Source organism: Ovis aries, chromosome 6 (assembly GCF_016772045.2).
Source record: "Ovis aries strain OAR_USU_Benz2616 breed Rambouillet chromosome 6, ARS-UI_Ramb_v3.0, whole genome shotgun sequence".
NCBI lineage: Eukaryota > Metazoa > Chordata > Mammalia > Artiodactyla > Bovidae > Ovis > Ovis aries.
Window position 1 is genome coordinate 91,809,198 of NC_056059.1, and position 26,711 is coordinate 91,835,908.

The window sequence follows — 26,711 nt, forward strand, 5'->3', positions numbered from 1 at the left end:
CAGTAGCTGTGGTTCAGACATCCAGGAGGGAATTGGGTGACCACTGTGGATGTGGTTTCAGACACACTCCTGCATCACTGAAAACCTGAACTTTCTGAACTGCATTAAACTCAAGGACACCACTAGCTGTTCTCAAAACAGTATCTCCTAGCAGTGGTCAGCTGCAACTTTGCAGGGTCAAGGTCTCCCCTTGCAATTAGGCAAACATTTCAGATCCCAGCCAACCCTTGTTTAACAAGCACCCTTACTTCTTGACAGGTCCAGTTATATTTCTTGATAAACAACTCATGTAACTAACTGTAACCTTGAGGTTTTTGCCTTGAACACCTCCCACATTTTGTAGTCTGACAAAATACAATTCAAGTGCTCTCTGAATTAGCGTCTCCTGGGCTACAGCCCTCAGTTTGGCTCAAGTAAAACTTTTCTATGCCAATTATAGATCATTCATTGGTTATTTCTGGCAACACTTCCAATGTTTTCTTAACTACAATCGACGTGTAATTCTCCCTCATATAGGTACCCACGTTCTTCAGGCTAGGGAACCCATGTTGGAGAGGCGTGTGAAACCATGGGGTTGGAGGTCTTTGGCATTGCTAAGCGCTGCCAAGTGGCTCTTCACAAGTGGTGGTTCCAGACAAGAATAAGTTTCCTCTGTGGCAAATCTTTAATAAGCCCCTCCTGCCCTTCTAGGTTTCCTTGTCTCACTCATTGCACTCAAACATGTTCTCTTTCTTCGGCCCTTCCGCAAATACTGACCAGGTAGAACAGCTGGCTGGAAGGTGACTGATAGTCTGCTCCAGAGCTGGAAAAGGTCTGCACTGTGGCACAGAGAGTGGGGAGTGAAAGAAGAGCTCTTTCTGAGGAGGATGACTAGCACTTGCGGCTAATTTAGTGCAAGAGATGAGGGAGATTTACAGTGATTCTGACAGGGCTGGCTGGGGAGGTGCTCAACTGTGTGAAATATGAGAGTCCCTTGGACAGCAGGGAGATCACACCAGTCTATCCTAAAGGAAATCAATCCTAAATACTCTTTGGAAAGACTGATGCTGAAGCTCCAATACTTTGGCCACCTGATGCAAAGAGCCGACTCACTGGAAAAGACTCTGATGCTGGGAAAGATTGAGGGCAGAAGGAGAAGGGGGTGACAGAGGATGAGATGGTTGGATGGCATCTCCTATTCAATAGACATGAACTTGGGCAAACTCTGGGAGATGGTGAGGGACAGGGAAGCCTGGCATGCTGCAGTCCATGGGGTCATGGACACGCTTTGGTGACTAAACAATAAATGAAAGCCAGAAGAACAGCCATTCTTGACACCATAGGGTCAAAGGTAACTAGGTGACGTCCAACGGAAGAGAAGTCTCATAAAAAGCCTTGCAGGAGGGTACGGGAGAGGAAAGGGAGGCTGTGTGATCAGCTACTCATCTGAGCAGTGTGATGGTGAAGGGCGGAAGGAGAGGTAACGATGGGGAGACGGGAGTCAGGGTGTGGAGTAGGATGCCTTCCTCCCACGGAGGGGGCTTCATCATGGGTGTCTGGAGAGAAACAGCAGGTGGGAGAGAGGGATAGATGTGGGCAAGGGTGAGCAGATATGCTCAACGGGAAGGTTAGCACTCAGCAAAGACCTATGAACTCTGAAGTATGGACCACGGCATGATTTATCTTCTATGCACCAACTGGAAGAAGACCAGAGCAAATTTCACACCTGATAGAGGACACCATAATAATGAAGAGCTAATATTATTTACTGTGTGACAGGCCCTGGGTTAAGTATTTTATTAAAGTAACTAATTCATCCTCAAAACAACTCCCAGGGTAGGCAACTATTTCTGTCCCTACTTTATAAATGAGGACAGTGAGGCAAACAGTAGTTAAATAATGTTCCCAAGTCACACAGCTGTAAGTGGTGGAGCTGGTATTCCAACCAACACAGCTGGTCTGTGAACGGCTACACTTTCTCTTGTTTCTCAATATGCCATTATTGCTGGTCACTCATTAAGCACAAATATCCTCATCAAATAAGTGCAATTATATACATCCCTCATATTTTTGGCACCTGTATAGTCGTCACATTTCAAGTTCTTACCTGCAAAAATCAGATGGGAAGACATAAAGGACTTCATCTTTGGTGATTAATGGGTGAAAAGAGTCTCCATCTGTTCCGTTGATCATATTGCACTCATCTGCTGTCCACCAGTCAAGCGACCTGTCACAGGGAAACAAGAAAGAGTCCAGATGGCCACACTGGATTTTACACTATTTTTAAAGATACATATATCTATCTATGTATTTTTGGCTTCGTCGGGTCTTAGCTGTGGCACAAGGACCCTTTATTGTGGCATGTGGGCTCTCTAGTTGTGGTGCACGGGCTTAGTAGCTCTGCAGCATGTGGGGTCTTAGTTCTCAGACCAGGGATCAAACACACAGTCTCTGTATTGGAAGGAGGATTCCTAACCACTGGACCACCAGCAAAGTCCCTAGGCTTTTTTTTTTTTTTTAATGGTCTGGACTTTTCAAGACCTAACTGGGAGCTGGCTACCCACAGAACCTTGTTCACACGCAGACACCAGGGCGATATTGGTTGGAAATTGGATGAAGAGGGGAAAAGCAGGGCCCTGATTTCCAAATATCAGTTCTGACAGAGAAAACAGTCAAACATCCTTCTTCCCTTCCTTCAAAACTGAGGATCTCCTGTAAAGATTTAGAAATATCCACGTGCTTTAAGCAGTGATCCAATTTGCCATTCACAACAGCCGTGTTCACAGCCAGCCCACAGTCAGATGAACTCTGGGCAGACATGTTCAAGAAGATAATATTCACAACAGGTCATTAACTGTCTCCCCTCCAAATAGCTCTCTGATCCAAAATTAATTTCTCTTGGGTCTCAAGAAAGCTTAATTTTGAATCGATTTTATACTCACTAAGAGCACAGTTGAGATAGCAGGTTTTTAAAAATTAATCCCTTGAACAATGGTATAAAATGCAAAAGATAGGAAGGAATGGGCAAAAAACAGGAATTCTTCCAACTTCTGGTCAAGGTGATATTCTAAATTCATGTATTAAGGGTCTCTTCCAAGTAAAATCACAGAGCAGTGGTTGATAAACCATAAAAGGGAACATTTAAAAGGTCTATACTCTACTCAAGCACAAACATCTTTTTCGAGTATGAAAGGTGTTAAATGCCAAGTAGTGAGAAGGGTAAAGCTGCTGGCCTACTGGGCTGCAGGTATGGAAGCCAAGAGAAAGATCTGCAGGTCTAGATTCTGAGGTTGGTGAGGATTAAAGGTGGTCCATCAAGGGCTTGAAATCAGGATCTGGGGCAGGGATTTTTTTCTGCTCAGCAAGAAAGGCTGAAGAAAGCAAAGCTGAGTCACAGGGAGGCAGAAAGCTCCAGACACCTTATAACCAGAACCTGGGCCAAGATGCCTGCTGATATTTTGGCCAGATCTGTGATGTTGTTCAGTTGCTAAGTCATGTGTGCGTATTTCCAATCCCATGGACTGCAGCACACCAGGCTTCCCTGTCCTTCACTCTCTCCCAGAGTTTGCTCAAACTCATGTCCACTGAGTCGGTGATGGTATCTAACTTTCTCATGCTCTGCATAATTTTGAGGTGGAGGTCCACCATGTATACTGGTTTGAGGGGTTACTGGGTGGACTACTGCATACCTGCTACCTAGGGAGAGGTGAGAGGATGGATGGATAGTTGGATGGATGAGCAGATGGATAGATAACAGACTTACCAATGAAAATAATTCTGCAAGTTAACATTTTTTTAATGAAAGCAACTTATGCTAAGAGATAGGCAACAAAATCAACAATGATAAGATGAATTCACTTTTGAAGAAATTAAAGTAATTGAACAATCTGGTTAATAAATAGGCTGTTTAGTATCCTCAAAGACACAAATGAAAGAACAGCATCCTTCAAAAGGAACACTAAACTACTAACAAATAAAAAAGGAAGAATAAAATAACAGTTCAGTTCAGTCGCTCAGTCGTGTCCGACTCTTTGCGACTCCATGAACCGCAGCACACCAGGCCTCCCTGTCCATCACCAACTCCCGGAGCCCACCCAAACCCATGTCCATCGAGTCAGTGATGCCATCCAACCATCTCATCCTCTGTCATCCCCTTCTCCTCCTGCCCTCAATCTTTCCCAGCATCACAGTCTTTTCAAATGAGTCAGCTCTTCACATCAGGTGGCCAAAGTATTGGAGTTTCAGCTTCAGCATCAGTCCTTCCAATGAACACCCAGGACTGATCTCCTTTAGGATGGACTGGTTGGATCTCCTTGCAGTCCAAGGGACTCTCAAGAGTCTTCTCTAGAGAGACCCAAAGAATAAAAAGTAGATAATTTTCAGAATAGAAACAGTTTCTGAAAGAAAAACTCTCTATTGGGATAAACTCTAGACTGTACATAGTTGGAAAGAACAGGCTAAATGAAATATTACTTCAAATAATTTACACAGATATAATCTTAGGAAGATTAAAAATGGAAGGATCAAGATATAGAGACTATATCAAGAGGCTTCAATAAACGTTTAGTGAGAGTTTGGGGGACGGTAGTGAGAATAGAGCGAATAACAGAGAAGCAATAATTTAAGAGATAATTGTTCAAAGTTTTCCAAATTTTAAGAAAGATAGAAAGCCTTAGATTTAAAGTATGCTCCAAGGGCTGAACAGAATAAATAAAATAAATTCAAATTTGGATTATGTTGTAGTAAAACTGCAATAAGGTCAAGGAAAAAGATAATCAAAAGTAAATGGAGTAGTATCTTCATAATTTTGAACTGTCAAACTAGAATTCTATACCAAACTAAAATCATTAAAAACTGAATGTGAAATAAAGATATTTTTAAATATGCAAAGTCTAAGAAATTTTACCACCCACAGATCCTTACTGAAACAACTACTAATATAGGATTTCCCAACCTAGTATAGCCAAGCTTCAGTTTTTCCAATAGTCATGTATGGATGTGAGAGTTGAACCATAAAGAAGGCAAAATGCAGAAGAATTGACGCTTTTGAATTGTGGTGATGGAGAAGACTCTTGAGAGTCCCAGGGAGATCAAACCAGTCAATCCTAAAGGAAATCTACCCTGAATATTCATTGGAAGGACTGATGCTGAAGTTGAAGCTCCATCACTTTGGCCAACTGATGTGAAGAGCCAACTCATCAGAAAAGACCCTGATGCTGGTAAAGATTGAAGGCAGGAGAAGGGGACAACAGAGGATGAGATGGTTGGATGGCATCAACGACTCAATGGACATGAGCTTGAGCAAGCTCTGGGAAATGATGAAGGACAAGGAAACCTGGGGTGCTGCAGTCCATGGGGTTGTCCATGCTGCAGTCCAAAAAGTCGGACACAACTTAGCAACTCAACAACAACAAACAATCCAGTAACATTTTGAGCCTGATGTATGGATGTGAGCGTTGGATTATAGAGAAAGCTGAGTGCTGAAGAATTGACGCTTTTGAACTGTGGTGTTGGAGAAGACTCTTAAGAGTCCTTTGGACTGCAAGGAGATCCAACCAGTCCATCCTAAAGGAGATCAGTGCTGAGTATTCACTGGAAGGACTGATGCTGAAGCTGAAACTCCAGTACTCTGGCCACCTGATGCAAAGAGCTGACTCATTTGCAAAGACCTTGATGCTGGGAAAGATTGAAGGAGGGAGGAGAAGGAGACGACAGAGGATGAGATGGTTGGATGGCATCACCGACTCAATGGACGTGAGTTTGAGTAAACTCCGGGAGTTAGTGATGGACAGGGAGGCCTGGCATGCTGCAGTCCTGGGGTTGCAAAGAGTCGGACACGACTGAGCAACTGGACTGAACTGAACTGACGGAACTCTCTGTAGGGGACTATCTTGTACACTGCAGGATGTTTAGCATCATCCCAGGTCTCTACCCAGTAGACGCCAGTAGCGACCTCCAGTTGTGATGATATGTGTCCAGACATCACCCAGTGTCCTCTGGGGAGCAAAACTGCCCCTGTTTGAGAACCACTGTACTAATGATCTTCAGCAATAAGAAAACTAAACCCAAAGGGAAGATGTGAGAAGAAAAATACCAACAAATTAATAAAACACATTGGTATTTTAATTTACTATAAAAATAATGAACTTTTAAGTTATATTTGGCTTCCTAAAAAGGTGAAACAAGTTGTAGACAAGAATAACACAGACGCTGTGTTAAGAAATGTGTAAAGGTATTGTTTCATTGGATGAAGAAAGATAATAGCTAACTTTAGATTCTGTTAGGAAAAAAAAGAACTATTAACTATAATCTGAGGGTAGAATAGACATAACCAGCTAAGGGTGAAAAAGAATGTCGAAATAAGTGTAAATATATGAAATAATAAATCATTATACAGTAATTGTATCAGTAGTTACAACACATATTTAGTAGGATTAAACTCTATTAAAAGAAAACAACAGATTGGCTTTAAAACAAAATCCAGCTATATTATGTTTACAAGTAAATTTCTCTCTTAGCCTAGTACCCAGTCATCTAGTTATGCCTCCAAAGGCAACACTTTTGCCAGTTTCTTATATTCTTTCAGGGTTCTTATATCCTTAGGAAGGAGTGTGTATATGTGTATGTAAATATATGTGTATGCACCTGGATATATGTGTTATAACAAATTTTAAAAGTTTTTTTAATTTAACAAGTTTTTGCTTTATATAGAATTGTAAAGATAATATTCCACATCAGTTTTCTTGCCTGTATTTCTGGGAAGCTTTAAAGGAAATTTAATGTTCAAGAAGAAAATTTCTCTTACCACAGTCCCTGAATAATTAGCCTCCCTTTTCTTGAAGATTTCTAATTTCTATGACCTAAAAAAATTATTTTGCTTTATGTGTGACTTAATTGCAAGCTGCCTCAGTTCCTTTTTGGAGAAATTTGGTTTTGGAGCTGGTTTGTTTACAAATTATAAATGTGAAATAATTTTGAAATTCTATAGCAATGAACTGAAATGTATTTCATCATAAAAGAGACACAATGTACAATCACTAAATTAAATTAAAAAAAGAAAAAAAATTTCTTTCCTTGCCCGCAAACAGGCAGCAATTTGAAAAATATTTGCCCAGCAGAGACACATCACTCAATGTGGGTTCGATCCCTGGGTCAGGAAGATCCCTTGGAGGAGGAAATGGCAACCCATTCCAGTACTATAGCCTGGGAAATCCCATGGACAGAGAATAGTCCATGGGGCTGCAAAAGAGTCGGACATGACTGAGCAACTAAACAGCAACAAACAATAGCAAGTGGAAAAGTGAAACTTTTCACTGGATTGTGATTCATGCTGTAACCATGAGAAACCTACATATCATTATATGGTAATTGTATACTAATACTAATAATTGTATAATACTAATAACTTAGTATTTAATCTGTGGAGTACCTTACCCCAATCCTGATTTACAAAATAATAATTTTACATGTTTAGACTATATGATTTATATATAGGATATTTTGCATAATTATAGATTTTTAATTGATATATTTTTACCCAAAAATGATTGTGCTAATTTTTTAAAAAAATAAAGCAGAAGTGGACATTCAATTTAAATGAAAATTGAAAACATAATTATACTGATAAGCCATTAGACTTACGTTTTTCCATTCCATTCCACAATCTTGGAAAAGTTAAGGTAATTGTCTTCTCCAGTTAGAAAAACATAGTCTCCGTCATTAGTCCCATTTTTCTGAAAATAAGTGAATACGGTTATTTAAGTTAACTGTGATGGTTCATTTTATGTGTTAACTTGGCCAGGCTATGGTGCCTAGTTGTTTGGCCAAACAATACTCTAGATGTTGCTATATATTGTAGATGTGATCAGTTCAGCTTTAGTAAAGGAGATTACTGTTGATAATGAATGTAGGCTCATTTAATCAGCTGAAAGCTCTAAAAGCAAAATCTGAGGTTTCCTGGAGGAAAAAAAATTCTTTCCTTAAGACTACAGCATAGAAATCTTGCCTGAGTTTCCAGCCTTGCTAGCCTGTCCCACAGATTTCATACTTGCCACTTGGCAGCCCCCACAATCATATAAGCCAATTCCTTAATCCTGGGTTTGCTGGAAGTTCATCTGGGTTTTTCTGTAACACCCTAGGGGCAAAGCAAAATGAACGTTCTGGCCAACACAACATAAATCCCTCAATAAATATACAAATCTCTACTGATTCTGTTTTTCTAGAGACCCCTAAATGATACTAGCGCATTTAATCTTTATGAAACTGCCCTAGTGGAACCTACATGCCTCATGAGACTGAACCAGAACTAGGGAATAGAGTGACTATTTGTTAAATCCCATATTGGCCAGGTTATTACTTTACGCTTTTAAAAAGTATGAGCCCAATTAAACAATGGACAGAGAATTGAAGAGACATTTCTCCAAAGAAATTATCTAAATAACCAATAAAAACATGAAAAGATGCTCAATATTATCAGTTATTAGAAAAATGCAAATCAAAACCACAATGAGATACAACTTCATACCCATGAGGAGGGATATTTTAAAAAAAGGAAAAGACCAAATGTTGGTGAAGATGCGGAGAAACTAGAGCCTTTCTACACTGATGGTGTGAATGTAAAATGTGGCAGTTGCTATGGAAAACAGTTTGTCAGCTAGTCAAAAAGTTATACATAATGTTGCTTAAGACTCCAAAACTCTACTTCTATAATATACCCAAGAGAATTCTACTCCAAAATTTATCTCTAATGGCCATATAAAAACCTGTACACAAATGTTCATAGCAGCATTATTAATTGCCAAAAGTATAAATGAATCAAATATACATCAACTGAAGAATGGATAAACAGTGTGGTATATCCATACAATAGACTATCACTCAGCCATGAAAAAGAATGAGTGCTGATATATGCCACAACATGGGTGTGAAATCATTTATATGATTTCATATAAATTCCATTCCATTTATATGTATGTCCACAATAGGCATATCTATACATAGAGAGAGTAGATTCAAGTTACCGGGAACTGGTAGGAATGAGGAATGGAAGAGACTGCTAACAGTCTGTGGGTTTTGGGGCAGGTGATGAAAATGTTCTGGAATTACACTGGTGATGAAACTGTTCTGGTGGCACTTGCACAACTGTGTGAATATAATAAAAGCCACTGAATTGTATACTTTTCAATGCTGAATTTTATGTTAAGTGAATTCTATCTCAATTAAAAAATTTTAAAAGAAGCGTAAATCCAGGGCCAGGACCTGACTACACTTGAATAGAAGAAAGTGATATTAATATAATTCCATTCTTCAACCAAAATTTTCTTGAGTTGTATATTCTTTCCAGGTTACACTTCTTAATGGCACACATACTCTGTAAATTCTTACAAGTTCTTCACCTGAGATGGAGTTTTGGTTTCTGGGAAATGCACGAGTTACTCTGAAACATTTAAATGTTTAACCACTTAGCTTAGACTACATCTGAGTTAAGTGGAGGACTTTAAGAAGCAACATACACTTTTTTTTTTCAGTATTTTGGTCTGTTTCTTTTTAGTCTTTTTTCTACAGAAAATTTGTTTATAGAACTTATACATATATATGTAATATACATATGTAATATACATAAGCCACACACAATTTTTGTACATATATACAATTTCTTTAGTTATTTGTATATTTCCTGTTCTTCCTAAAAAAGTTCTTCCCAGGTTCAACTTAATGACTTCATATTAGGTGGAAATAATTTAACCACTTTCTTATTACTAAATATTTAGTTTAAAAATTTTTGCTACTATGAATAATGTATGTATATCTTTATGATTAAAACCTTTTTATTTTCTAAATAGACCACTAAAGGTGATACTGCTAGCTAAAAGAACATTAACATTTTTAAAGCTTTTGAAACTCATTAGCAAGTTGCTCAAGATCACTCAGTGGAAAGAGCAAGATACATCAATTTACATTCCTCAGATGCCTTTTGTTAAACTTTGCTTATTGAGTCAACAACAAAAAAAGGGGTTCTTATTTCTTTTTGCATTTCTGTATTCAGTGAGGTTGAATTCTTTTTTCATTCAATCCTTTGCCTTAAAAAACATTCATACCCTTTGTGAATTCTCTTTTCAATTTTTTTTTTTTTTGGCCTACCTGGGTCCTTTTCATCACAATATTATTTCACTAACTATGTCAGTATGTCAACACTGTCCACATACATAACAGTCACATTGTGTTCCACATATGAAGCTTTATATGACTTTAAAATATGAGAAGGGACCTCTCTTTGAGAGCAACAATGTGAACATACAATAACATAGAAGCATACTCACACAAAAGAATGTTGAACCACCAAATTTTAAAAAGACACGTGTTTTACTTCTTGCAGTCCTACAGCTAACTCAAATGTAGGCTAAGCTAAGCGGGTAAGCATTTAAAGATTTCAGTCACTCAGACTTCTCCCCAACTGTTAGTGGCCTAAGAGTCAGACACAGAATATCAATGCTTCCTTGTTACTCACTAGAACTTTTGTTGTTTGAAGACAAATAGGAATAAGTAGGTTTTGTGTTACTGCAGTGGGGATGTGGGTTGCATACAAGAAACATATTACTGCAGGAGGTTGAGAAATGTTCTGAGAATAAGACATCATTCATACTCCTAGCATAACAAATGCATAATCCATCCATGCAATAGGACTGGCTGACTTCTCAAAGATCCTTCCCAGCCACCATCATTTTATGTAACACATCCAAGAATCCACACTCACTGGGAGGTGCCTGAACTCTTTTATGCCGAGGAAAACAGAGGTACCTTAAAATCAACAGGTACAGATATCCTGACTGGCTTTCCAGTAGGCAACTAAGAGATACCCAGCCAGGCCTCTTGCTCTTGGGAGCTGTCTTGCTCTCACACTGTCTGTATCACCTCTTCCTACTCACTCTCACATTCTGTCCTGCCATTTAAAGATGAAACAACCAAATCATTTGATTGTTTCATCATTAAAGTCTTTAAGGAAAAAATGTTCGATGGCCTTAACTAAGGTTTTCTTCTTTAGTCACAAGGTGCAGTGAAGCTGGTGGAATGGTCTAGGGGATCAGAGGGATATGTGGTAGATACCACTGGGATTAAGGAAAGACTGGAGGCCAGGCTCAGACAGGTGCAGAGCAGTAGGTGCCAGCAAAGTACACAAGCCCACGGTCTGTCCCAGTCTTGCATGAATGGCAGCCCAAGTGTGGATCTCTGTACTGCTGGCGACAGAGTCAGTATTTGGCTAGAGCAGATAAAAAACTGAACAAAAAACACCTTTGCATTTTTAAAAACAACAGTAGAGAGAGTTTATTCGGCTCCAAAATGGAAACATATACCAGTCATTCATATTATTAGTAATTCAGGGTCTTCTTTTCTGAGTGAGTCACAGAAAAGAAAAAACCAGTTCCTGAAATGTGTGTTGCAATTTATAGTTTGCAAAGCACTCTTGTGGACTCTCATTTTGGCTATTTCAAACAAGCTTTGAAGTGTGGATACCTTTATTCTCAAGTTACAAATGATGAAACTGAGGGTCAGAAAAGTCCCTTGGTTATTAAATTAAACAGTCAGGAAGTGGATCCAGCCCCTCTTGAGTCAATGTCTCACGCTCTTTTCCTGAACGTGGGAAATCCATGCCAGGTACTAATCCAACTGAGCAATGCTATGGTTTTTCACTAATGAGGTTTTATAGAGTTACAGTGGAGGCAAAGAAAGAAGAAAAAATAAAGTAAACCAACACATTCTTCCTGTGGGAAAGCAAAACTACCAATTTCTTAAATCAGCCTGTAAATGTGAATTACATTTTTAAAAGGTATTTAAGGATATTAGTTATAAGTCTGAGGCATGCATGCATGCTAAGTTGCCTCTATCATGTCCACCTCTTTGTGACCCCATGGACTGTAGCCCACCAGGCTCCTCTGTCCATGGGATTCTCCAGGCAAGAATACTGGAGTGGGTTGCCATGGCCTCCTCCAGGGGATCTTCCTGACCCAGGGATCAAACCCACATCTCTTATGTCTCCTGTGTTGGCAGATGGGCTCTTTACTGCTAGCACCACCTGGGAAGCCCCGTAAGTCTGATGGGGTCAGTGTAAAAACAAAAAGCAAGCTATACAATGAAAATTATCAGAGAAATACTGAGGTATGAGGAATAGAATCTACTTGGCAGATGGGTGGTAGCCTTTGTATCTCTCTGTAGGGAGTTTCCCTGCAATTATTTCTAGACAGGAGTTTAGTCACAACAAGAAATCAGTGCTTCCTCTGGTCCCATGGAAGCTGGGTTCCTGTCAGATGGAACCTTCCAGGGAACATCGATTGGGTCTGCTTGCCCAGAGTGAAGGATTTAGGGTTGGTAGGACCCTAGTCCTAGGACCCTCCTCCTCTTGTGAAGGTAATATCTAAAAGTTGTTAACCATTTTGTTAACCATAGTTTTTAAGTGTTATATATCCCTGACAGTACAGGGGCTGTGTTACCACCATTTACCAACTGAAATGCTAAGAGATTACAGGATGAGGTGATATTCTTCAGTAGTTAGAGCCAGAGAATAACCACAAATTTAAAGATGGGGAAATTAATCACAATTACATATCCTGCCCTGAACTTACCCTCTCTTCCTGAGTTTAAGTTTGTCATTTATCAACCTTTCAACTATCCATTTTACTCAAGTTTTTTTTGGGGGGGGGGTGGCGGGCAGGGGGATACAGACTTTAATTGCTTTTAGGTGGCACTAGCAGTAAAGAACCCACTTTCCAATGCAGATGTGAGACATACAGGTTCGATCCCTGGGTGGGGAAGATCCCCAGGAGAAGAGAACAGCAACCCACTCCAATATTCTTGCCTGGAGAATCCCACGGACAGCCCTCCCTGGAGGGCTACAGTCCATGGGGTTGCCATGAGCTGGACAGGACTGAGCAACTAACACTTTCACTTTCACTTTTTGTTTATTTCAAGCTCAAGCAGTTAATAACATATACTTCAAATAATAATTACTTGAATGCTGATAGTTTTGGTTTGCTCAGTTATGTCCGTCTCTTTGCAATGCCATGGACTACACAGTCCATGGGATTCTCCAGGCCAGAATACCGTTGTGGGTAGCCTTTCCCTTCTCCAGGGGATCTTCCCAACCCAGGGACTGAACCCACTGCAGGCAGATTCTTTACCAGCTGAGCCACCAAGGAAGCCCAAGAATACTGAAGTGTGTAGCCTGTCCCTCCTCCAGTGGGTCTTCCCGACCCAGGAATCAAACCAGGGCCTCCTGCCTTGGAGGTGGATTCTTTACCAGCTGAGCTACCAGGGAAGCCCATTTTGGGGGTTGCAAATCAAAGTAAATAAAATCTGCAAAGAAATGATGCAAAATTTCACTTATAAGCTAAATAAATCATAGGTGAAGGGCACATGGAGTTTCAAATTATCCAACATCTTTCACAAATGAGATGTCTGAAAATATAATAAGTACTTCCCATCCCTAACGTACTATCACATCCCTATTTAGTTTCTCATTTGCCTTTGTCAGGCTGATCCATGGGTTTAGTCACTAAGCCATCGAAACTTGACATTGATCACTCATATTTATGACACTTTGAAAGATTAATGGCACAGCCCCACTTCATACATTTTTTTCACACTCATTCAAAGTCAGTGCTGGTAGCATGTTGAAATTGTAGAAGTTTTTCTTCCCCTACTAAAGTACTTTCTTATTTTTCACATACTCTACAAGAGATCAAGAGTGCCAAGTAATTCACCCAAAGTGAAGATATAATCTGGCTTGCAATGCCCTCCTCTTCAGCTGAACACACAGTTTCTGAAAAGAAAAATCGACTTACCCCATAAAACAGGCCAAAATAGGGAGAGACGTCGTGTTTGAAAACGCTGATGAGGGATAAGATTTCATCTTTGTAACCCCAGAGCAGTTCATCCACCGTGTGGGTCACAAAGAGCTTCTGCCGATAGGCCTTCAGCAGGGCCTCGATGAACTCCCGGAGTAAGGGCAGCTGGCTCCATTCCATGGCGGTCTGAGGAGCACAGGCAAATTCAGACAGCTGTGTCTGCACCCCAACCACCTACCGTCCCTTCAGCAAAGGGGGCTGCAGATCTAAATGTAAGTATTGCGATCAAACAGCTGAAAAATCAGCCAGTGAGCTCCTCTCTGGCTGAGCATGAAGGATAAATCTCTTCACTTATTGTCCTTTCTCAGTATTACATTTCGTAAATGAGATCCTCACTTGCAACCCAGGAACCACAGAAAGGGAACAACTCTTGCGGTGCATTGGCATCGTTGCCACAAGATGGCACTATCTTCCTCCTGATCAGGGCTGGAGGCTGGGGGCGCCCGCATATACTGCCCCATTAGGCAGCTGGGCTGGGCCTGATCCGGGGTCTAATACTTTCCAGGTCCAGGCGCATATGTGGTGGTCACCTAGGAGTTAAGATGGGAGCCTCCGAGGGAATGAGTAGAAGTTTCTTGGGTCTCATGTATTTCTATTAACGATAATTGCCCTTAAAAACAGAGCCCAATACTAGGTTGTCTTCAACAGCCTAGTCTCTGCTATTTAAAAGGAGATGGGGGAAAGTCAATACATATTTTAAGGATTAAAAAAATCCATCATAGGAAGCGAAATATGTACACACTACTATATTTAAAATGGATAACCAACAAGGACCTACTGGAACTCTACTCAGTGTTATATTGTGCCAGCCTGGATGGGAGGGGAGTTTGGAGGAGAATGGATACATGTCTGTATATGGCTGAGACCCTTCACCGTTCACCTAAAACTATCACAACACTATGAACCAGATACACCTCAATACAAAATAAGAAGCTAAAAAGAAAAAAAAGTAGCAAGCAAATTCTATTGCTAGAGTTTCTGAACAAAAACAAGAGGGAAAATAAACACTTTAAATATGATCAGCTACCCTCCAAAATCCTAGAGACATGCTTATTTGCACAAGTCTGATCCTGAACACACAGGAAGAAACTGAAAAAAAAAATCTTAAAATTTGCACTTTGTCACCATTTGAAGAGACCACATTTGAAAAACCTCAAAAAGTCTAAAATGAACTTTAAAGAATGGAAGGGGAGAGATATAGATATATATACACATACACATATTAAAAAATTAAAATATGTACATATTAAAAATATATATATACACCTAAATATATAACTTAATAGCTCCTAAAAGCCCCAAGGAGATCCAACCAGTCCATCCTAAAGGAGATCAGTCCTGGGTGTTCACTGGAAGGACTGATGCTAAAGCTGAAACTCCAATACTTTGGCCACCTCATGCGAAGAGTTGACTCATTGGAAAAGACCCTGATGCTGGGAGGGATTGGGGGCAGGAGGAGAAGGGGACGACAGAGGATGATATGGCTGGATGGCATCACCGACTCGATGGACATGAGTTTGGGTAAACTCCGGGAGTTGGTGATGGACAGGGAGGCCTGGAATGCTGCAATTCATGGGGTCGCAAAGAGTCGGACATGACTGAGCGACTGAACTGGACGGAACTGAAAAGTAAAACTGTAATGGACTTAGCTTAGCTTTTTCCTTTCTTCTAAAATCCACAATAATGAGATTTAAAATGCCTACTTACCAATGCAGGAATATTTATTGTTCTAATTAAGTCAATTTTCGGGTCTCCAACAGATTTGTCTCGTTCAAAAACATAGGCCTTGTTGCTCACAGCGGATATTGTTGTTCCATTATCTCCAAATTGAATTTCGTCTTTGTTTCTGAGTTCCCTAAAAGAAAGAAAAGGATCTTGTTGAAAATAGGCAACACTTTGTTAAGTAATACAATTTTCATTTCTTTCATCATTAAAGTTATTTTCAATATAACATTCTCAGTATACTGGGAGAAACAGCAGATACTGAACCCCCTAAACACTGGAGATTCCAGCTACAATGTGGGAAGGAAATAAGACCCCAGAGAGAGTAAAAAACCTGTTGCTTTCCTTCTTTTCACCCATAATTTGGAAAAGCAATATGGGGTTACTTTGACTAGGCAATCAAAGCCAATAACTCTCTCTGAGGTTATAGTTTGGTTCCAAAACATTTTCAGATTTTTCAGTTTATAGATTCAATTTCCATTTCAATATGTCTACCAGTGTCTTTTCATTTCTAAGTTGAATTCAATTGAAAATTAATTTAACAAAATGAATGTCCAAGGCTTAGTCAATTAGAGGAGTTCACTCATGGTTTTGATATCCAGTTCAGCCTGGTTCAGGAGAGTGCCCCCAGATGAGGTATTGGCAAAGTTGGTAGGAAGTGCCTATTGCCAGGCCTGGGATTAGGGTGAGGGAAATGATGCACCTGTCTTGGGTACAAAATGTAAGAGGAGCCCAAACACTCTGTAATTAAAATAAATAATATTTTAATGCAATTTTAAAAATCAAAATTAATGCCAAAAATTCATGATGAACAAAATATCAGAATTTTACATAAAAACAGGACCAATGTTTTGTTCATTAAATGCCTCATGCCAGTTGTGAATCTGCCTGGTCCACAGTAGATGGTCATTAAATTCCCATGTCTTTCCTTCTCTCCCATGACTGCATACTGTTCTTCCTGTTCCATCTAGGGCTGTGCTGTCTTACCTGGTAGGCCTGTGTCTGCTGAATGTTTGAACTGGGGCTAATTGGAACTGAAATGTGTTATAAGGGTGAGATACACACCAGATTTCAAAAACAGTACCAAAAAAAAAAAAAAAACCAATGTAAAATATCCAATGTTTTAATATCGATTACATGTTTAAAAGATACTATTTTATTCTGTTTATTTTTAAATTGAAGTATAGTTGCTGTGCAATATAAGTTACAGGTTTACAATATAGTGATTCACAATTTTAAAAATTAATTTATAGTCACTATAAAGTATTGGCTACATTCCCTGTGTTGTGCAATATAACCCTGTAGCTTATTTTATACCTAATAGTGTATACCTGTTACTCCCCTACCCTTAGACTGGCCCTTGTTCCCTCCCCACTGGTAACCACTAGTTTGTTCTCTATATCTGTGAGCCTACTTCTTTTTTGTTATATATTCACTAATTTGCTATATTTTTCAGATTCCACATAGAAATGATATCATACAGTAATTTACCTTGCTATGACTTATTTCACTTAGCATAATGCCCTTTAAGTACATCTAAGTTATTGCAAATGACAAAATTTTACTCAATTGTATATGTGTATGTTTGTGTGTGTGTATACATACCACATCTTTATCCATTCAGAAATGATACTATTTTAGAATGAGTAAAATAAACATATATTATTTAAATTAATTGCATGTTTCTTTTTACTTTCTTGAATGTGGTTACTAGAAAAATCTGAAATGCATAGGTGATTCACATCTATTTCCATTGAACAGAGCTAATTTAGAGTTTATAATTCTGACACAGGCATTGGGCAACGGGGTTACTCACCACCTCCTTCAGAGGCCTTTCCTGACCACAGTCACAAGCTGGGTTTCTCATCCCTATACCACACCTCTGGCACTCAGTCATAAACTGCTTAATGATGTTATTTAGATTGTAAATGAATAATCTTAACATCTCAGGTAAATTCTAAGTAAGTCTTTTTTTCCCTTGGAAATGGGTATCTGGATAATTTTAATGCTTTAATATAAATCTGAAAACTGTTTTGAAGACTCTCAGATATAATCATTTCATCACTTAATATAGTTATTCATCAAAAACAGCTCTATGGGGTTAATCTGGTGGCTCAGTTGGTAAAGAATCAGCCTGCCAGTGCAGGAGATGCGGGCTTGATCCCTGATCCATAAGGAAGATCCAGAAGTTGCTCCCTGCCGTGGAGCAACGAAGCCCGTGCCCCACAACTAGTGAACCTGTGGTCTAGTGGCCAGGAGTCACAACTACTGAAGCCTAGCAGGCCTAGAGCCTGTTCTTGGAAACAAGAGAAGTCACCGCACCGAGAAGCCAGCGTACCACAACTAGAGAGCAGCCCCTGCTCACTGCGATCAGAGAGAAGCCCTTGCAGCAATGAAGACCCAGCACAACCAAAATCAATAAATAAAATTAAAAACCAAAAAACCAGCTGTGATGACCTAGAGGGGTGGGATGAGAGGTTCACAGGGAAGGGATCTATGTATACATACAGCTGATTCACATAGTTGTACAGCAGAAATGAACACAACATTGTAAAGCAGTTATACTACAATTAAAAAAAAAAAGGGGGTGGGAAGGAAAAAAAAATCAGGATGCCTCTTAAACCTGTTCTAGATTTTAAAATAAAGAGACAAGCCAACAAGAAACAAATGCCTACCTACACGTGCATGAAAGTAGACGAGTCTCTGTTCTTCTCTAGTACTAAACAGCAAGTTATGCACAGTAATATAAATATCTGAGACTGCACAGCTCTTCCAAAGGTTTGACCACACAATCCTTTTTGATTTCACAGAGGACTCTTAAGAGTCCCTTGGACAGCAAGGAGATCAAACCAGTCAACCCAGAAGGAAATCAACCGTGAATATTCATTGGAAGGACTGATGCTGAAGCTGAAGCTCCAATACTTTGGCCACCTGATGGGAAAAGCCAACTCATTGGAAAAAACCCTGATACTGGGAAAGAATGAAGGCAAGAAGAGAATGGGACAACAGAGGATGAGATGGTTGGATGGGACTATCGACTCAATGGACATGAGTTTGAGCAAACTCAGGGAGATAGTGAAGGACAGGGAAGCCTGGTGCGCTGCAGTCTGTAGGGTTGCAAAGTGTCGGACGCAACTGAGCAATAACAACTTAAAACTATCTGGTATGGTCCCTGCTACTTAGAAGCTGATAATAAATCCTACTGATGTCAAAGTCCCAGGACAGCACAGGCTCAGAATAAAGTTTGCTATTTGCTAATCACAAGGGCCTAGATGTGATAGATACAGTGCCTGATGAACTATGGAATGAGGTTCGTGACATTGTCCAGGAGACAGGGATCAAGACCATCCCCATGGAAAAGAAATGCAAAAAAGCAAAATGGCTATCTGGGGAGGCCTTACAAATAGCTGTGAAAATAAGAGAGGCGAAAAGCAAAGGAGAAAACGAAAGATACAAGCATCTGAATGCAGAGTTCCAAAGAATAGAAAGAGATAAGAAAGCCTTCTTCAGCGATCAATGCAAAGAAATAGAGGAAAAGAACAGAATGGGAAAGACTAGAGATCTCTTCAAGAAAATTAGAGATACCAAGGGAATATTTCATGCAAAGATGGGCTTGATAAAGGACAGAAATGGTATGGACCTAACAGAAGCAGAAGATATTAAGAAGAGGTGGCAAGAATACATGGAAGAACTGTACAAAAAGATCTTCACGACCCAGATAATCATAATCATGGTCGATAATCATGATGATGTGATCACTAATCTAGAGCCAGACATCCTGGAATGTGAAGTCAAGTGGGCCTTAGAAAGCATCACTATGAACAAAGCTAGTGGAGGTGATGGAGTTCCAGTTGAGCTGTTTCAAATCCTGAAAGATGATGCTGTGAAAGTGCTGCACTCAATATGCCGGCAAATTTGGAAAACTCAGCAGTGGCCACAGGGGTGGAAAAGGTCCATTTTCATGCCAATTCCAAAGAAAGGCAATGCCAAAGAATGCTCAAACTACCGCACAATTGCACTCATCTCACATGCTAGTAAAGTAATGTTCAAAATTCTCCAAGCCAGGCTTCAGTAATACTTGAACTGTGAACTCCCTGATGTTCAAGCTGGTTTTAGAAAAGGCAGAGGAACTAGAGATCAAATTCACAACATCTGCTGGATCATGGAAAAAGCAAGAGAGTTCCAGAAAAACATCTATTTCTGCTTCATTGACTATGCCAAAGCCTTTGACTGTGTGGATCACAATAAACTGTGGAAAATTCTGAAAGAGATGGGAATACCAGACCACCTGACCTGCCTCTTGAGAAATCTGTATGCAGGTCAGGAAGCAACAGTTAGAACTGGACATGGAACAACAGACTGGTTCCGAATAGGAAAAGGAGTACGTCAAGGCTGTCACCTTGCTTATTTAACTTGTCACCCTGCTTATTTAACTTATATGCAGAGTACATCATGAGAAACGCTGGACTGGAAGAAACACAAGCTGGAATCAAGATTGCCAGGAGAAATGTCAATAACCTCAGATATGCAGATGACACCACCCTTATGGCAGAAAGTGAAGAGGAGCTAAAAAGCCTCTTGATGACAGTGAAAGAGGAGAGTGAAAAAGCTGGCTTAAAGCTCAACATTCAGAAAACGAAGATCATGGCATCTGGTCCCATCACTTCATGGCAAATAGATGGGGAAACAGTGGAAATAGTGTCAGACTATTTTTTTGGGCTCCAAAATCACGGCAGATGGTGACTGCAGCCATGAAATTAAAAGACGCTTACTCCTTGGAAGAAAAGTTATGACCAACCTAGATAGTATATTCAAAAGCAGAGACATTACTTTGCCGACTAAGGTCCGTCTAGTCAAGGCTATGGTTTCTCCTGCGGTCATGTATGGATGTGAGAGTTGGACTATGAAGAAGGCTGAGCACCTAAAAATTGATGCTTTTGAACTGTGGTGTTGGAGAAGACTCTTGAGAGTCCCTTGGACTGCAAGGAGTTCCAACCAGTCCATTCTGAAGATCAACCCTGGGATTTCTTTGGAAGGACTGATGCTAAAGCTGAAGCTCCAGTACTTTGGCCACCTCGTGCGAAGAGTTAACTCATTGGAAAAGACTCTGATGCTGGGAGGGACTGGGGGCAGGAGGAGAAGGGGATGACCAAGGATGAGATGGCTGGTTGGCATCATGGACGTGAGTCCATGTGAACGATGGATGTGAGTCTGAGTGAACTCCGGGAGACGGTGATGGACAGGGAGGCCTGGCGTGCTGCGATTCATGGGGTCGCAAAGAGTCGGACACGAGTGAGCGACTGAACTGATGAACTGAATCACAGTGATGGTCCTGGTCACTCAGAAAAGGTTGAGTTATGCCCCATGAATTATTTTAATATGGCAGGAAAATAAATGATTGAGATTACTTCATTTAAAACCATTTTTAAGAAGTTTTTACTTTTTAAAACAAACAAAAAGAATTTTTTTTAAACTCCTGAAGATTCAGGCAAAAACCTCACCTCACAGAAGTCAAACAATATGCCTGAGATCAGGAAATCAAAAGGAAAAATTTTAATCAGTTGAAAAACTAACATCTCTGCCATATCTAATTTCTCAGAGGTGTTGGATAAACTAGATATATTCAATATCACCACATAATCCTATGTCCCTTATCATTTCTGTCCTTCATTCACACAAGGCTCTCTGTTGAAAATGCCTGTAAGAAGTGGCTGAGCACACTGGGTAGAGTGTGGGTTGAGATCTGACTGCCAGGCTTTGCATTTAATCCTGGCTTCATCTGTTACTAGCTTCATGCCTTGGTTTCGTCATCTATAAAATGGAAATAATATCATTCCTTCCTTGTAAGACAGGCTTCCCTGATGGCTCAGATGGTAAAGAATCCCCCTACAATGCAGGAGACCCAGATTTGATCCCTGGGTCGGGAAGATCCTCTGGGGAAGGAAATGGCTACCACTTCAGTATTCTTGCCTGAAGAATACCATGGACAGAGTAGCGGGGTGGGGGTAGGGGCCACAGTCCATGGGGTCGCTAAGAGTTGGACGTGACTGAGTGATGAAATTAAAAGATGCTTACTCCTCGGAAGGAAAGTTATGACCAACCTAGATAGCATATTCAAAAGCAAAGACATTACTTTGCCAACAAAGGTCCGTCTAGTCAAGGCTATGGTTTTTCCAGTGGTCATGGACAGATGCGAGAGTTGGACTGTGAAGAAAGCTGAGCGCCGAAGAATTGATGCTTTTGAACTGTGGTGTTAAGAAGACTCTTGAGAGTCCCTTGGACTGCAAGGAGATCCAACCAGTCCATTCTGAAGGAGATCAGCCCTGGGATTTCTTTGGAAGGACGGATGGTAAAGCTGAAACTCCAGTACTTTGGCCACCTCATGAGAAGAGTTGATTCACTGGAAAAGACTCTGATGCTGGGAGGGATTGGGGGCAGGAGGAAAAGGGGACGACAGAGGATGAGATGGCTGGATGGCATCATGGACTCGATAGATGTGAGTCTGAGTGACCTCCAGGAGTTGGTGATGGACAGGGAGGCCTGGCGTGCTGCGATTCATGGGGTCGCAAAGAGTCGGACTCGACTGAGCGAGTGAACTGAACTGAGAGACTAAAACTCTCACTTTCCTTGTAGGGCTGCCATGAGAATTAAATCCACAGAAGCTTGTCATCCAGTCAGAATACTACCGAACACATACCAAGTGCTTTACGAAACATTAGCTTCTAGTACCCAATGGGAAAAGCAAAGGAGAAAAGGAAAGATATAAGCATCTGAATGCAGAATTCCAAACAATAGCAAGGAGAGATAAAAAAGCCTTCCTCAGCGATCAATGCAAAGAAATAGAGGAAAACAACAGAATGGGAAATTCTAGAGATCTCTTCAAGAAAATTAGAGATACCAAGGGAACATTTCATGCAAAGATGGGCTCGATAAAGGACAGAATTGGTATGGACCTAACAGAAGCAGAAGATATTAAGAAGAGGTGGCAAGAACACACAGAAGCACTGTACAAAAAAGAGCTTCATGACCAAGATAATCACGATGGTGTGATCACTCATCTAGAGCCAGACATCCTGGTATGTGAAGTCAAGTGGGCCTTAGAAAGCATCACTATGAACAAAGCTAGTGGAAGTGATGGAATTTCAGTTGAGCTATTTCAAATCCTGAAAAATGATGCGGTGAAAGTGCTGCACTCAATATGCCAGCCAATTTGGAAAACTCAGCAGTGGCCACAGGACTGGAAAAGGTCAGTTTTCATACTAATCTCAAAGAAAAGCAATGCCAAAGAACGAGCAAACTACCGCACAATTGCCCTCATCGCACAAGCTAGTAAAGTAATGCTCAAAATTCTCCAAGCCAGGCTTCAGCAATACATGAACCATGAACTTCCAGATGTTCAAGCTGGTTTTAGAAAAGGCAGAGGAACTAGAGATCAAATTGCCAACATCTGCTGGATCATGGAAATGCAAGAGAGTTCCAGAAAAACATCTAGTTCTGCTTTATTGACTACGCCAAAGCTTTTGACTGTGTGGATCACAATAAACTGTGGAAAATTCTGAAAGAGATGGGAATACCAGACTAACTCACCTGCCTCTTGAGAAACCTATATGCAGGTCAGGAAGCAACAGTTAGAACTGGACATGGAACAACAGACTGGTTCCGAATAGGAAAAGGAGTACGTCAAGGCTGTATATTGTCACCCTGCTTATTTGTCACCCTGCTTACTGTCACCTTTGCTTATTTAATTTATATGCAGAGTACATAGTGTTAAATGCCAAGATGGTTGAAGTACAAGCTGGAATCAAGATTGCCGGGAGAAATATCAATAACCTCAGATATGCAGATGACACCACCCTCATGGCAGAAAGTGAAGAGGAGCTAAAAAGCCTCTTGATGACAGTAAAAGAGGAGAGCGAAAAAGCTGGCTTAAAGCTCAACATTCAGAAAACAAAGATCATGGCATCCGGTCCCATCACTTCATGGCAAATAGACGGGGAAACAGTGGAAAGAGTGTCAGACTTTGTTTTTGGCGCTCCAAAATCACTGCAGATGGTGACTGCAGCCATGAAATTAAAAGACGCTTACTCCTTGGAAGGAAAGTTATGACCAACCTAGATAGCATATTAAAAAGCAGAGATATTACTTTGCCAGCAAAGGTCCGTCTAGTCAAGGCTATGGTTGTTCCAGTGGTCATGTATGGATGTGAGAGTTGGAGTGTAAAGAAAGATGAGTGCCGAAGAATTGATGCTTTTGAACGGTGGTGCTGGAGAAGACTCTTGAGAGTCCCTTGGACTGCAAGGAGATCCAACCAGTCCATTCTAAAGGAGATCAGTCCTGGGTGTTCATTGGAAGGACTGATGCTAAAGCTGAAACTGCAGTACTTTGGCCACCTCAGGCGAAGAAGAGTTGACTCACTGGAAAAGACCCTGATGCTGGGAGGAATTAGGGGCGGAGGAGAAGGGGGTGACAGAGGATGAGATGGTTGGACGGCATCACTGACTCGATGGACGTGAGTCTGAGTGAACTCCGGGAGATGGTGATGGACAGGGAGGCCAGGCGTGCTGCGATTCATGGGGTCGCAAAGAGTCGGACACGACTGAGCGACTGAACTGAACTGAACTGAACCCAATGCGAGAGGGGCTTGTGGTAAGTTCTCCAGATGCAGAGATGTTAAGACCTGGGTCCTGTCCTCAGAGAATCCAAGGCAGAGCACAACGGGCTGCTGTTTACAGGGCTACCTCACAGGTAGAAAGAGCTGTGAATCTGACCCCAAGCTGTCAGGTCAGAGGAGGGGCAGCGACTAGAAAGGGCGCCCGGAGGGAATGCGGAGCCTGAACGCACTTAGTTCTGGAAGGAGTCAGCTCCCCCAAGGTGGGAAGGTGACGGGGTTTCCGAACAGAAGCAGAGCGAGAACAAGGCAGGCGGCACCACGAAACCGCACAGGATGTGTTTCTCAAGTGGAGAGTGAGAAAAGTGCAGTGGGGCGGAAGGTTACACACTGCAGAGGCAGTTCCGCAAGAGTAGCCCGCAGCTCGGGGCGTGGCTGGGAAGGGAGGTGCAGCCAGGGTCGATGGGAGGGCCCGGGTAACAGGGCGGAGCGGGGAGGCGGGCCAAAGTCCAGGTCTGAGCCGCGCGGTCCAGAACCTTCTGTCCTCACTGCCTTGGTCAGCTGGGTTAAAGACTGAAAACCAGAGCCCAGAGCAGGACAAAGAGAAAAAGCACTGGATCCAGGGTGGGGATAGCCCATGTTTGTTACAGGTGTACAAGAAACAGCTTTACTCTTGAAGATGGAAATGGTTCCCCCATCCCCCAAGTGCTACCCTGTCTCCACTGGCTCACCAGGAATGCACGTGCATTTAAAGCCCACCTGGTCACTTCCTTTTTGTACAGGATGCTGCTGCTGCTGCTAAGTCGCTTCAGTCGTGTCCGACCCTGTGCGACCCCAGAGACGGAAGCCCACCAGGCTCTTCTGTCCCTGGGAGTCTCCAGGCAAGAATACTGGAGTGAGTTGCCATTTCCTTCCCCAATGCATGAAAGTGAAAAGTGAAAGTGAAAAAGGCAGGTATTTTTCTTACTTTTGAGTAAAAAAAAAAAACTGATTTAGCTAAAGCTACTTCTATTTCTATTTCGAGAAAAAAAAAAAAAAAGATACCAGAAAAGAGCAAGTCGGGTTTATAGAAAAAGAGATAAGCATTCTGTTAAAATAATGGAAACAATAACCATGGCATTTAAATGTTTTCTATCATCTCTTTGGCATTTATATAGTTTGGCTCAGAGTTGAGGTAAGGACCAAAGGAATAACAGAACAGCATTTGAAACTTTAAATAGAATTCCTACCTTGGCTAAATTGCAAGGAAACAAATCCATAAGAAATTAAATGTGGGGGGGGGGGGAAAGAATACAAGAAAATAGACTCAAACCTTTAGAGAAGTATGACTTTTCAAGCTCGGAAATGATAGAAATGTTCATTAAAGAAGAGATTTGGTTACATGTAAATTTTAAAAAGGCAAACAATAGAGAAGCAGTTGCCACAATTATAACAAAGGATTAATATCATTATTATATAAAAAGTTTGTAAGTGCCATGAACACACCCAGTTCCCAGATAGGAAAACTGGGAAAGGACAAGAACTAACAAAGCGGAAACACAACTGGTTGGCAAACATTCAATCCACTTGGTAATCAAAGGATGGAACAAGAACTGACCGATATGTCTAAGAAGAAGCGAGTGGGGAAGTGTAGTAATATATTCCTTCTATCTCTTGAATATTATCACAAAAATGTATTTATATAAACAAGACAAAGACATACATGGGAAAATACCTATCATGTAATATTCAGTGAGTAGAATATACATGTATGTATATGAACATGCTTCCCAGGTGGTGCAGAGGTAAAGAATCTGCCTGCCAATGCAGGTAGATGCAGGCAACTTAGGTTTGATCCCTGGGTTAGGAAGGTTCCCTGGAACAGGAAATGGCAACCCACTCCAGTATTCTTGCCTGGGAAATTCCATGGTCAGAGAAGCCTGACGGGGTACAGTCCATGAGGTCACAAACAGTCGGACACAACTGAGTGACTGAGCGTGCACACACACACATGAACATAAAGAAGTATAAACAGTATAACCATGCAAAAGGGAAACCCATTCATGGAAAAACGAGAATATAGCCATTAGCACTCATCATCTAAGAGAGAGTGAAATCACGGAGGGTAGCAGCAGTTTTTAAATTTACTGTGCTTTCAACTTTATCTTTGCTGCTTATATATATTATTTTTATAACATAAAATATAGTTTACACTTTTAAAAATAATGCTGTTTATGATACTGTAAATGTTGATTACTTTATCATTCAGTATAACTTAATGGTCAGTGAATTAAAAAAAAACACTTATGAAATACTTATCCCTCACATCTTTTTCCTTACTATCAAAGCAGTAATACTACCTTATAAAAGAAATTAACAATCCAAACAGCAAAGCTCATAAAGTAAAAAAGGAGATACTTACTGGGATATTGTAAATTTAGCAACTACATCTTAGAAACATGAAACTGACTTGAGAGGGCCTTTGGACAAATTAATTTTTTAAAGGCTTGAAATGTCAAAGAGCA

General features: G+C 40.8%; 1 protein-coding gene across 2 annotated transcripts in view; it reads right to left on the reverse strand.

Annotated features, from left to right (window-relative positions):
• SCARB2 (scavenger receptor class B member 2) overlaps positions 1 to 26,711 on the reverse strand; it is a 78,886-nt gene that overhangs the window by 19,597 nt on the left and 32,578 nt on the right. For both annotated transcript variants that reach the window (XM_015096290.3, XM_060417251.1), the window contains exons 3-6: positions 15,585 to 15,732; positions 13,815 to 14,003; positions 7,621 to 7,712; positions 2,087 to 2,206 (exon numbers count right to left, since the gene is read on the reverse strand). In XM_015096290.3, the coding sequence (XP_014951776.2) occupies positions 2,087 to 2,206; positions 7,621 to 7,712; positions 13,815 to 14,003; positions 15,585 to 15,732 (549 nt within the window). The remainder of the gene's footprint in view (positions 1 to 2,086; positions 2,207 to 7,620; positions 7,713 to 13,814; positions 14,004 to 15,584; positions 15,733 to 26,711) is intronic.